This window comes from Propithecus coquereli, unplaced genomic scaffold (genome assembly GCF_000956105.1).
Source record: "Propithecus coquereli isolate 6110/MARCELLA unplaced genomic scaffold, Pcoq_1.0 Scaffold179, whole genome shotgun sequence".
Lineage (NCBI taxonomy): Eukaryota > Metazoa > Chordata > Mammalia > Primates > Indriidae > Propithecus > Propithecus coquereli.
The window spans coordinates 5,731,130-5,745,505 of record NW_012142634.1 but is presented as its reverse complement, the minus strand read 5'-3'; the positions used below and the strand labels follow the sequence as shown (position 1 = coordinate 5,745,505).

The 14,376-nt window shown below is 36.0% G+C and overlaps 1 protein-coding gene across 1 annotated transcript in view; it reads right to left on the bottom strand.

Annotated features, from left to right (window-relative positions):
• Positions 1-14,376, bottom strand: part of RAB11FIP2 (RAB11 family interacting protein 2 (class I)) — a 37,890-nt gene that overhangs the window by 3,934 nt on the left and 19,580 nt on the right. Inside the window, exon 4 of the mRNA XM_012642395.1 lies at positions 2,390-2,435. Within this exon, the coding sequence (XP_012497849.1) occupies positions 2,390-2,435 (46 nt within the window). The remainder of the gene's footprint in view (positions 1-2,389; positions 2,436-14,376) is intronic.

The following is a 14,376-nucleotide window of genomic DNA, read 5'->3' as shown; positions in this document are numbered from 1 at the left end:
CAAATATAAAAATTATTTTTTAAAAGATACTTTTGTTACTATTCTTGGAAAAAACCCTAAAATTTAGAAGTCTCCAAACTGACCGGGACCAAATACAACCTACAATGAGACTCCTAAGTACTCAATATTTTTTCTTACAGCACTCCTTATAGACAGCACATATGTTTTTAAGATGTCTTCTTATTTTGAAATTTAATGTAAATTTTTTTTCTTTCTTCCCCTTTCACAGCCAATCTTTTCTCATTCCTACCCTAACTCTGTTTAAAAATGTCCATATGCAGATAGAAGAAAATGTAGACTGGGTGAGAGAATAATAGAATTATTACATGAAGTTTTTCTAATCCAGAATTTTAAACAATACAGTTGTGCACAGGACTTTGAGAATTACTAGTGATCCATTTTTACTTTACACATAGTCTAGCCTTTTAAACTAGGAAATGTACATTTTTTTTTACAATATTTAAATTTAAACAAAAGCAAATGTTCAGGACTCAAAATAACTGGAAATTTAAAGAAAGGTTGTCCTGGTAACCAAATATTGGTGGGGTACTAACTGACATCCAAGGCAACTAGAGGGGAGAGAGAGAGAGAGATGAAGGCTTGGCATTCTCTGATCATCTCATTATTGTTCTAATGAGGAACTTTGCTCTGGGAATATCATCTCAGCTACTTTCACATCTTTTGTCCTCCTCCCTTCATCTCCCTTTCAGTTCTTAATTAGGCCTTAAAGAGCTCACACTGCCCTTTCAACTGGCTACTGCTCCTGTTTAAACACTGTGCTTTCACAGACAGGTGTTGGCACTAGCATATAAGATATACAAACTTAATTACAAAATACTATGTCTAGAAGGGGAAAAAATAACTTGGTGGATGGCTATTATTGGAGAACTTAATGTAAATTACTTCAAACATCTTATAATCTTCAACATAAAAATTGTTCAAATACTTTTCTTCCACAATGATCAGTATAAGGATGAGCTTTCTCCTCTTAATTATATCTTGCAGTAAATTAACAACACCTAGTAATCCTTTAACTGTCATTTAGAATAGTTAGTATTCCAGAGAAAAATAATCACACATCAAGGATTCTTTTATCACCTTTAAATCCTTTAACTAAAACAATTTTCACATTTTATTTCTTTAAAGAATTCTAAGGATGCTTTTACAGCAATAAATTACAAGATTTGGAAAAGTACATTTACAAGCACATGGAAATTGTAATTAAGGTTACTTAATAAACAATAGCTACATATTAAATCGATTTTTTGATGTTGCATTTTGTTTGAGATTAAGTAACTGCCTAACAGAATTCATTTTACTATCTGATCAAAGGCTGACTTCATATTTTCTGACATTTCTTGCCAGACTTGCCATTATTATAAAGACTTGAGAATTTATGAAACATCAAAACTTACAAATCATTTACATAAAACAGCAAAAACACGGTACAGAGTCCTGTGCTTCTCTAACATTTTTTATAATTTTAAAGACAAACAACTGCATTTAGAATGGTTTATAAAATAAACCCTAAACCCACGTTGCCTTCTTCTAGGCATATCACATCCTAGAAAATCGTGATTTGTGATCACTTAAAAAATTTCTTATGATACATCTGGATCACACACTAAGGACAGATGGTTGAAACAACAACCGCCAGTCTTTTGGAATAAAGGCTCTATTTCTGTTATTCAGTGAGAATTTAGTTTTCTAACATTTGCCTATATTTTTGTAAAGTAACTTATTCTCTATGTTTAATATATTTAAAATTGATTACAGATTCTGTGGAAATCTGAATAGAGATTCAACACTGGACTTCAAATAACAATACAATGAAGTTAAGATTATCTGAATAATCCTTGCAAAATGCAGGAGTTGATTTAGCAGGTTGCTACCAACCCTGTTAATGTATTTGGTTTTGTTCTGCCGAAGAAGATAAGTGTCCTAAAGTATTTGTTCTTTCAAATACTTTCCTGGTTATCTAGAACTCTTGCCAAGACACTTTTCCTATTGTTGAATATTAACAAGCAGCTTTATTCTTTCTTCAATCCTTGTCCCAACAACAACAAAAGTCTTTCCACATGCTCTTATTTCATAACCGTTATGGTGAACTTGACACATACAGCTTTCATATTAATTTCAAAACAGTCTGTAAACAAAACACGGATAATCTAAATTGGCTTCAATTATAACTCTAATGTTTACTTGCAGATCATACCTAGAAGTCACACCCTATTGTATATTAAAGACAAAGTCTGAATTTCACTTTCTTTCTCTCAAAATTACCATGCTAACTGACAATACTTAGGTGACTGAGACATTCAAAAAGATGAAGGCGTTTTTACACACTGGCTTGTTCTCTGGTAATTCTCTAACCCCCTGAGTAACTTACCGGGATTTTCCTGAGGTCTTCATTGCATGTCGGATTCATATGAAAACTAAGTAATAAAACACAAACATAAATGTTAGAAGTGTGTCATAGTCTATGTGGGAGGAAACACAAAAATAAAACCTTTTTAACCAAGATTGCAATAAAAATATCAAAAGTCCTAAATTACTGAGATGAATGAAATTTAATCCAAGCTGTAGGAAAAATAAAAAAAAACAATATTTACTCGGCATTCACGAATCATCTACAATTTAAACTTTGAAGGAAATCTTTCAGTTATCAAAACTGAAGAGCTAAATATGTAGTTCCTAAACATCTTTAAACATAGCGATTTTAGCAAGACATTTTATAAAATTAATTTTTATAACATATTGCTCATTTTATATACACACAGTCACCTTAGGACATAACACTAGTGAGAATTAAGTAAATTTAGATTAGAGAGATTGTAGAATAAAGGAATTAAAGCAATCTTTGTTTAAAATGCTACAGGCATTAGAAAAATTAACTTTCAAATATTACCCTATCAAGGAGAATGAATTCAGAGTTGTAGGAATCATTTCTGTCATTAATGTGATTTCTAAGTAGCTAGTCTTCAAAATTTAAATACCAAAATGGACCAAAACAAAACAGATTTCTTCCATGCAGGGAAGATGAAAACATCACAGCTGAATGCTATAACCATTTTCTTCTTTGAAACATGTTCATTAGAAAGGGGACAGCAACCAAAAAGAAGCTAAACTTCAAAGCCATCTGATGAGTAAATATTTCATCGGCACTATTCAAGTTTAATTTTTACCCAGCACTTAAGACTACTAGCCTTTAGAACCTTTTGCAAAGCATTGCTGTCCCAGGAACTTTTTTATTTCACACACAAAACAACTGTAAAATATATATTTTTTTGTTATTTCTACATGATCAGCAAAGTAACTGGGATCCTTTGAAGATTTAAGAAATTCACTTTTAAAACTTTTGAGTGTGTGACAAAAAGTCTGGACGCTGGGTATGATGTTTGTAAAATATCTATAATGACATGTACACATCCTAAGCTGTAAAATCTACGAGGCATACACACATGTACAAGAACATTTCCTCAAGAGAATTTTACATGTAGCCAAGGTTTCTTTAGTTATGACTCAAATTTGAAATTACTAGCATTCCGAACTGGTTGCTGACCTTTTTAAGCTTGAACTCCTGTGGGTGTATTTAGTATTTTGGTAGAGCTGGTTGACATAGCAGAGAAGACAAACATGTTTTACATACCGACATGCACCATTTACAGGCCTATGTGGCCAGCACATTTTCTCACTCCCTGTATCTCACCATCTTTATGGTGTTCTGCACGGTCCTGGACTAGAATCACCACAGCAGCAAAGCCTCAAGAGTCCAAGAAAAGAGTGGCTCAAGAGAAAATGACAAAAACAAAATCCAAAAGGCCATTCTCATATGGTCCATCTCAGCCCGAAGTGCCATGGTAGCAGCTGCTAACATGTGGTTTGCATCCTCTGATTTTCAATCCAAGGTAGCCGACACCCGGTCCAGTAGGATTTATCTCTTTTGCCCCATTATCTCACGGCATGTTTTCTAACAGGCCAAGCAACACATTCTGCTACATCTCTTTCCATGTGACTATTTTAGTCTCAAAAACAAAATGATTTACACTCAGGTCTGACAGTATATCAAGATGCTTAGAGCAGAGAAGTAGTTGAGGGCCCTGGAGCCAGCTGGTGTGAATTCAAATCTTGGTTCTGTCCTGAGAACCAAGATTTGCTGTGTGACCCTGAACAAGTTACTTAACTTTGATTGTGTCTCAGTTCCCTCATCTGTAAAATGGGATGGCAACAGCATCTACCATGAGACTACTGTGAAGATTCAATGAGTTAACAACATGCAAGATGCTTAGCACCGGGATTAGCATATAGAACATGCTTAATAAATCATTTTATTTCATAAACATTTACACAGCACTTAATCTGTGCCAGACACTGTCCTAAGCACTTTACCAAAATTTACTCATTTAATCTTCATGATCCTTAAGGGAGTCATATGGTCCCATATCTTCGTATCGTCTACATTTGCATTTTAAAAATAAGGGAGCAAGTCACAGAGAGATCAGGTAACTCCGATGTGGTCATTTAGTTGGTAACTGGTAGTACAGTCTGGCTCCAGAATCTGTCCTTCTAACTGTGCCGTGTGGCTATAGCCCCATTCTCTGTATGTGATCTGTTTAGTGAGCACCAGCTGTACTGTGGAAGCCAGAACATATAGGCCACGTAGATTAATCAGAGAGTAAACATCACCTCATTTGGAGAAGGCACACGACAGAGCTATAGTTGCGGCAGGTAGGGGGAGAGCACTCGATAATGAAATTTTCAGACCACAGAGAGAAAAGAAATGTTCTATCACAGCAATTAGTCAAGGAATGCCTAATTCATGGAAAACGCAGGATTTAAAATTACATGAAGGATAGCCTTGGCAGGCTAGACAAGGAGGGCTCTGCAGACATATGGCATGGCCTGGGGCTGCTAGACAGCAGGACAGGGAAGAGACTGGTATACCAGGCAGCTGGGTGGAAAGAGTCCTTGAAGGGTTCTGATGCAAAAGAAGAGAACCTTAGGCCCAATCTATGCAGCAGGAGGCACATTTGACAATGTTAATCTTCTCTCATAAATATTATTTAAACATTTCATGTTTGGTAGCATAATCCATCCCATTACATCCTTGAGAATGAACAATATTGTGACTGTATAAATTTCAGTATGTCTCAGGAAGAAATCATTGCACTAAGAAACAGAAAAGCTGTTATTATATTTATTGTAATAAGGGCTTTTAAGGAACAGGCATTTAGGATAAAGATTTTATCAAAATCACAAAACAATATGTAGTATCCAATCACTTTACCCTACAAAACTAAAATGAAACTCCTGACCACCCAAAAAATATCTGGCAATTCTTACGAATGACTCAGTTTAAATGGCTGCAACTGTAAGGGGAAGGGTGTGCAGGGTAGTGAACTCCAGCTACTTCCCACTCTACCTGAGTGTAACTGAGCAGTCTGAGCCACTCTCTCCAGCTCCCCATGGTGCAGATCAGAGTGAGAGGGCTCTTGTATTGGGGACTGTCTGAAATCTAAAGGCAGAACCCCTCCCATGTGGTCTGCTTTATATTCACACACTAAGTGTCAAACTCACTACGAACTCAGCCATTCATGGCTGCCTTTTTTGATCTGTCCTTACAGGGAAAAAAGAATTAACTGAACTGGATTGAATTAGCCTGGTGAAAAATAAAATGTCTCTATTTATCAAAGTGTGGCACCAGTCTGCGATATCTTTCTCTTTGGACTGCTGTCCTCATGTCAGACAAGATATCGAATAATACAGCCTGGCTGCTCAACTGAGCTGTTGACAGGTTAAGGAAAATGGTGTTTTTAATTAGGTATAAAATACACTTAAGATATGCTTACACTGAAAAAAGAAGTCTACATAAAATGGAACTCCAGAATTTAAAAAATTTAATTTTAAAAATCAGAACTGAAGGAGTTTGGAGGTGACAGAGGATTTTAAAGTAACTTTTAAACTGATAAGAGTATTTCACATTAGTGTTTAAAAATATATTTTAAATGGACAAAATGTTTTACACCTTAACGCTGTGAAGTTTTTAGGCAAAGCTTGAATATTTTTCTGTGATATTTTCAAATTTCAAAGAATTTTTCCAAGTACACTCTAATTCTTAAATTTGAAATTAACAGTTTTCAAATATTATATTTCAAGGAATCATTAGTATCTCTTCTATAACGTCACTTATTAATTTACCTTGAAGTTAAAATAAATAATGAGTAAATTGGTGAGAAATTGAAATTGTTCTTCAATTTGTGCTACGGATTAGTCTTCCACATATAGGCCAGAAAAACAAACTAATCTTTGTAAGTAATAAAACTGATCATAGAAGTAATCACTAAGGCATTTGGCAGTGATCAAAGTGTTATTCTTTTTCCCTGTGTTTCTCTTTTTTAAACATACATACATTGGTTTGGAACAATAATACCTAAGAAGGAAAAGAAACTATCCAGAGTGGAAACGTGTACAGTACTTGTATAGACAAAATAACTCACAAAAGAACAAAGATCTATTAAAACTGGCTAAAAGACAATGCAAACTGTGTAAATTCCTCGCTGTAGGATTTTAAATCTTTCAGTAAGAAGTCACATATAACAACACTTAAAGCTCTTTGGAAGGCATTTAAAAGCAAGTATTATTAAAATATTATTACACCTTCCAGAATATCTCCTTCCAAACTCCATTACTGCTGAAATTATAAAGCAAAGTTCATTCTGGCCTATAGCTTGACCCATTTTGCATTTAATAAGTGAATTCAAGTTAGGTGCAAAACCCAGCAGGTGTGCCACTGGCTGGGAGGAGTACGGGGAAGGGAAAGAAGAGGGTGGGGGCAGGAGACAGGTAACTTTCTCGAACCCCAGTCGGTTACTTATTGTGTGTGGGAAATAAGTACGACTTCAAACTATCCTAGAAGGACTTGCTGACGTTAATCATTTTCTAAGGAGAGTATCCTACTGATCCTGTTTAACTGAGAAAGTGGGCTCTAGAGACCTGGGGCTTCACTTCTGTGACAAAGGCAGTTGGAAGGGGCTATATACTGAGACCTGAAAACATAATGTAGCATAAAACCTTTAATGAGTCTGAAAAGAGGAAAAGAGAAATTCCCCATTTATAGTTCGTCTATACTTCATCAGTAATGAAGTACAGAATGATGATGACACTAGTCCTAACAACAGCTGGTATTTACTGCACCTTAACCATGGTACCAGGCACCGTTCTGAGCACCTGACATGTTAACTCACTTAATCCTGTAACAATCCTATGAAGGGAGTGCTATTTTTATTTTCCTTTACAGGCGAGGGAATGGGCACAGAGATGTTAAGAAGCTTAGCCAAGTAACACAGTTATTAAGTGGCAGAGTCAGGATGCAAAAGGAAGCAGCCAAACTCCAGAGTTCGAGCTCTTAGGCGTAGCTTTGAATTCTTCCACCAAGGTGCTCGAAACTGCTCAGTTCTATTGCAAACTCAGGGTTGGTTGGTTTCAAAGAGTCTGCAATTTCCTGAGGATTCTTCCAACCAGAAATGATTAAGAAAAGTCTTAGACAGTCTGGCCCCATCCCACCACCACCTCAGTCCCTTCCTGCTGGGCTACTGTTTTAGAAGCAACGTCTCTACACACAGCCACAGCCACAGCTATAGCTGTTCCCTCACCCTTAAGCACGGCAGTACCTTCTAGACACTGCTGGTCGCTGGTGCTTTACTATCGCTTCTTAATGTCCTTAACTCTGACTACATCTCTTCACTAAACTTCCTTTAATGATCCATTTTGAACATGCCATTTGTTTCCTACTAGGACACCTAACTGATACAAGAATATACAATAAATGCCATAAACTATTCACTTAATAATTTAAAATGGCTAAGGACAAAGGTTTGTTCTTTTTCTCTATTAGAAAGAAAGAATAAATAAAGAAAAACAATATATCACAAAGAAAAACAATATATCACAATTATTTACATGAATTATCTACACCTTCCTTTTCCCTTTAATCTCTGGCTTATGCTCCATAACTATTTAATATTACTTTTTTTCTTCTCAAAATATATAGTCTCCTACTTTATAAATAATAATTCACTGCTAGCCACAAAAACACTCGTGGCCCTCATTTAACAGCACTTGATATTTATAGAGCTAGAATACTTTGTGTTCAAAATTATTTTCAATTTAGGATTGTATTTTTAAAGATCCATTGCTCCTACAGTATTTGAAATGGTATAATTAAAGTGACTTGGATTTGAATAATACCTCAATTTTACATAATGCCTTACAATTTATAACACATTTTCACAAACAGAATTTCTCTGAACATGTTTCCAAAGGAATAATAATCAACAAGGTGGGATACAGTTACTCACTGTAAAATCTCAATCAAAACACTAACTTTTGGAAATTCTATCATTTTTTATTTTGCCAATCTTTAAACCCTCCCAAGTAACCCTTGCTGACTTTACCACTTTTCCTCACTCACCCTCTATAATCTGAAACACATCCCCACCACCAATACTCATTGCCTCTCTGATGAAAGTCACCAGCAAACTAGTTATACCAAGGCAATCACCTCACTCTCCTTAACCCTCAGCTCCATTTGATACCAAATGACTGTTCCTTCTTTTTGGGACTCACTCTTCTGTGACATCTGGTAGCCTAAATTTTCTCCTACATTTCCAATCACTCCTTTTCCTTGTTATCTTCCTCTTTTCACCCTTAAGTGGGAAACAGTGGATATTTCTTAAGGTTGTTTTCAGTCCTTTCTCTACTCTACCTGGGTGATTTCATATTCTCCGACTGCCAATTACCATCACTACATGGATGGATGACTACTGAATCTTTTCTGTTCGACCACAATCTCTTTATCCTTTATAATACCCTGTTTACAAATGTCTAGTCAGAGTCTCAGTTTGAACATCCCACCTGTACCTGAAACTTAACATAGCCCAAACCAATCATCATCTTGTCTCTTAGATCAGTTCTGTTTGGTTTTCCACCCTCTGGTAAAATCAGTCTGCTGGGCACCCAAGATGAAGCCTCAGAGACACCCTTCACTCTAGTCTTCGGTTTACGGGCCTCCTAAATAAGCTGCCGGATTCTCCCCATTCAGCCTCCAGCCACGGATCTCTCGTTTGCTCAATGCTCATTGTCACTGCTACCTTTCTATCATCACACCAAGTTACCTTCTGCCTAGACCACTGCAACAGCCTCCATGCATGCTGAATGCGGCTTTCTCAAGCTTAAGTCTAACCTCATTATCCATCTGTCAAAAAACTTTTGGCTTCCAACTTCCTCCTGAATAATGAGAAAATTTCTTAGCCTGGCTTTCAAAGCCCGTTGGATTTTACCCAATTTATCTTTCTAGACTTATGCCCACCACCAAGTACCCAGGTACAATCTACTTAACTGCTCTAAATTTCATAATTTAAGAAACAGAAATGCTACCATCTATTTCACAGAATTAGGATTAAAAGAGGGTTAAAAGAAAGATTATGAAAATGTTTTGTTTGACAAAGTGCTATTCAAATATAAGGGATAAAAATTTGCCTTCTATGTACCCATCTTAACCCCCCAGGTTCCCCATCCCGTTGTACTGCAAGCCACTGGAAGGAAGGAATCACATCTTGCTCATCTTTTTAGTCCTAGCATGTGACACAGCCAGCATAGCGATGCTTCACAATGCATGCTGAATAAATAACCAGTGCTTAATAAAAATTTATAAACATTGAGCTAATAGTTGACTGAGTCAATCAATGGTAGGGCAAAACAAATTCTACCAACAAGCTATCAAGTCCCCAAAGAGCAGACGAAATGAAATCATTTTCCTGAATAACAAGGTTGCTTATATCTAAATCTGATAGTATATTAGTAGAGTATTTTTCAGTTCTTTTAAGATAGGAAGAATTATTCCAATATGTGCAACAGTCAGTAAGAATTGAGGTAAGTTTTCAAACTGGTGGACTTCCAATAAAATCAATTCAATTAGCCAGTTTACCCAGTATTCCAACCAGGTCTACAAAGATGGGTATTTGACCACAATACAAATTAATTGGAGATTTTTCTGGTAAATCCTGAAAACAGTGATTTATTCCACAGAGGTTACATGTTAAAGGAGTTTTTAAAAATGTTCTTTAATAATCCTCTTTCCAAAGGTCTAAATAAATGAAGTGCCCGAAAAGGGATTCTACTAGTAAACACAATCTTTAGCACATTTCAATTATGCTTATTACATATGCGAATAAAGCTTAAGAGGCAAGATGAAATTCAGCAATTTTTTTCTTTCTTTTTAGAAAAAAAGCAAAGAATTTTGTACCAAATAGATTTAATGATATGACAGATTAAAATACTACATGTCTCCTGGGACTGGGCATGTAACAATAAACACCTGGATGACAAAACAGAACCTAATACATAAATGTCTATGGGGATTAACAGTAATTTACTTATTAATATTCTCACAGGGTATCTTTTATGAGATCTCAGAGGCAAGACAATTAAAAATCGTGGTCAGTGACACCAAAGATCCTGGGCAGCAAATTTAGACCTAGCTGCTTTTCTGTAATGAATAATAATGAATGTTGTTGGCAAAAGTCCTAAACTTGAAGATTTAAAGACATCTATGACATTAAGGCATGGTTCACCAAGAATATAATATTCAATCAAGTTTAACTTACTATTTTCTCTTGGTGAAGAATAGAAATAATTATTTCAAAGATAGTCAAACAATTCACAAATTTTCAAATATAAGTCCTATTGATTCCAAAAGTTCGCCATTCCATTAAAACTAAGCTTCGTAAACTTTTTTCTCTTTAGTACTCCTAATATATGAGAAGCAGAAATTCAGCAACAAGCATAAAATTTCTTTGACATCTCAAGTTTAATTTAAACATTTAGGTGAATTTTTGCATTTTACTCTATAATATAATCATGTATTTTCTGATATAAAAAGAATCTTTTCTCCCTAAATCCTTGGGAAAACTGTCACTCTGCGAAGTTGTGCTGTTTAGCCTGTTGCTTTGAGTAGACCCTGGCCCATTGTCTGCCACATATCTACTACTTGTCATCTTTCTTCTCTTTTTTTGTGATCAAGTCCTGTTTATTTTAGAAGCAAAACAGCAAAACTGGGAAGGAGTGATGCGAGCAAGGCACCAGCCCCCTTGGCAGGGCCAGACTCAGCACAGGCTTAGTGTGATCAAGACCAATCCAGAAGCCTTCATCAGCCTTTGCCTGTGAGGAGAGGGAGAGGACAACCTGGGTTGAGGTGGCTCTACCATGAGGGTGGGGGTGAGGCACCTCCGGCTCCCTCTGGACCAGGTGAAAAAGGCCAGAGGACCCACAACACCCCTGGCCAAGAGCACCTCAGGCTGGCTCTGTCTGTGCCTGAGACAAGGCCATGTTCTGAAGGGGAAGCCATGGTGCCCTCTGGTCACTAGGAAGACCTTCAAGAACAACCTGCAATGAGGCCCCTCCCTGGCCAGCAAGCACCGCCCCCCCCAGCCCCGGCCATCTCTGCAAAGCCTTCAAGGAGGGGCATCCAAGGCAGCCAGACTTCCCAGGGCCCCTCCACTGGGCGACACAAGCCACAAGGCTCCTATGCGTCCTCTGTGGAAACAGCTGCTAGGGTGACTAGGGGATTTCCAACACTCTACACCCCAAGCTGAGCTCTTAATCATTCTTGGCGATCAAGAGTTTAAGCAGGGCTATAAAATTAGGGAATTTTTGCTGGAAAAGAATATATTGCTTTGTATAAAAATATACTCTCCAGGCCCCCTCAATAGATGAATATAATGATTTTATTAGAAATTGTACTATATATCTCTCAGTCGGCTTTTTCTGTTTCTTCATGAAAGAAGAAAACTATTCAAAGTACAGTTAAAACACAGGTACCTACTGAGTTTTTAAAGAGTATACCTCTAATACACTTTAATATCTGCAAATTTTCTATGCCATAATAATTTTCCTATTGTCCTGCTTCTATAAGTTATATAATTAAAATTACTTTTCACTACACAAAGTTTTTGTTCTGAATCTAAAATCACACTTAGGGATGCAGTCTCACTAGCATCTTTGAGTTCATGTGTATCTCTTCCTATTTGGGTCCACATGATGTAGCATGTAGCAATGTCACTGTTCTTGCGGTTTTCCTAATAGTATTTTCAGCACATCACTCATATGTCAAAAACTCCTCATATTTTATATACAACTAGGTACAAATTCTTGATTCTGGTTTGCTAAATTCCTAGCAGTAAGGTCCCATCTCAACTACTACCTCAACCTTTAACAGTTTTAGGCAGGCTGGATCCTTGAGAATAACTTAAAACATTTATTTTTACTTTTTCTCATTTTAACCTCCTTTTATAAAAGCCCTTTCCTCTCTCTTTTCACAGATCCATCCTTTGAGACTCTTAATTCTACTTTTTCCATAATGCCTAGACTGCCTAAACTTACCCATCTAATCTCCTATAATTTTTATCTCCATTAGCACTTACCAACTGTACTGCCCATTAAGATAATTAATTACATATTTTGTGTCTACCTGCTTATAATCTTAAAGACAGGGACTCTGCCTTATGCATCCTTTGTAGCAGAGTATCCATATAATTCTTCAATGAGAAAGGAGACCAAGAATATATCACCAAGGAAGGGCAAAATTTTCCATCCCTTATTACCAAATTCAAAACTAAACAACTTCATTTTAGAATGTCACCCTAATATATACTGATAGTTTAAAGATGGCAGACACAAGGAGATGACATTATAAGATCTTACCTATCTCTGTAAGTGCAAGAGATATTATCTCATAAAATAATTTGATGACAATCCAAGAATATTTAACATTCAAATTTTGGTTATCTATTTTTTTTCTGTTAAGTGAACAATATTTATTTTTTAGAACCAGAATGACAGAACATTAAAAATACGATTATTTCAGGCATATTAAAGAACCTTGTGTCCAGAAACTACTTGAGTAGAATCTTATACTCATTGTGAAAAAACAAAGAGAAAAGAGGGCAGGGGCATGTTCAATGACAAAGAAAAGAGCCAACTCCCAAATCTTGGTTAGAAGAGATACACTGGTGCCTGTGTGAATTTCCTAAGGCAGGTACCCTTTTCCCAAAGGGAACTGAGAAATGTTCTGAGGAGTTTTCAATAAGCAGTATTTACCCTGTTTACTATCACACTCTGAACTGCCCTCGTAAACAATTTAATCTGGGTTCAGCCATGTGAGTTTAGGAAATAGTCATCATGCTTTAATGGAAAGCCAGAGTTTGGAGAGCTATGCTGCAGGGTCATCAGTGCTATGCAAGAATTTCTAAACACGAGACTGTATATCAATATTTACTAGAATACCTTTGCCTTGTAAAGCAATAAATTTTCTACCTAATACAAGGAATAAGTTTACTTAATTTCAACATGGTTTAATTCATCAAAGATTATTATTGAACATGTATCTTGAAAGACACTAGAAAAACTATCAAGTTTATTGTTTCCTGCCAAATGTATGTCCTTTATCAGTCATTGAAAAACATGAGCTCCTAAATTCTACTTTTACTGAAGATGTTTAAAGTTGAGAATATATTATTACTTGGAAAAACTTCCATCTAACTTATTTAAAGCAATTGTTAAGTATTCTGTAGCTGCTGTGTAATAAGATCACAGCAAGGGCTATCATTTCCAGGTGCACTATGTGTCAAACATTGCCCTCAGCACTTTTGGTGCGTGACGTTATTTAATCTCTTTGCCAAGGTTATTATCCCCATTTACAGTTGAAAAAAAAATGAGGCTTAGAAAAGTTAAGTAAGGTCATACAGCTATTCAACAGAGACTCAAACCCAGACCTGACTCCTAAATCTCAACTTTTACTACCTATGCTATACTCCCTTCAGAATATTCTATTATTAGTATATTTATGATTTTCATGTTACACTGTAAAATGCTTCATTGAAAGAAGTGAATCAAGTATTAAATTATGTCCAGTATGATTTTCATTTTTAATTATTTTGTGCATTTAATTTTTTTGAAGATGAAAAATCTATATGAAACAAATACGTTGTATACCCCTAGTAAACAAAATATGTGATTAACTTAACACCCTCATTCCCATACCAGGCTCCATAACAAAGAGTTCATTATATTTAATGCAGAGCTGCTGCAGGGCACTCACTAATTGGCTCCTTGGTAGCCTGAAGTAGCAAATATACTTCCTCAGGAACCTACCAGTCAAAGAATGACATGGAATGTAGCTCCATGACTCCAACTAGAAAAGAAACGGTAAAATTATCAAGTTGTTAGTAAAGAGCTAATGATATAATAGTATGTAGTCACTATTTATAAAGTATTCCTTCAAAACATATCTAACAATTTTTTAATGAGCTTTCTTGCTAT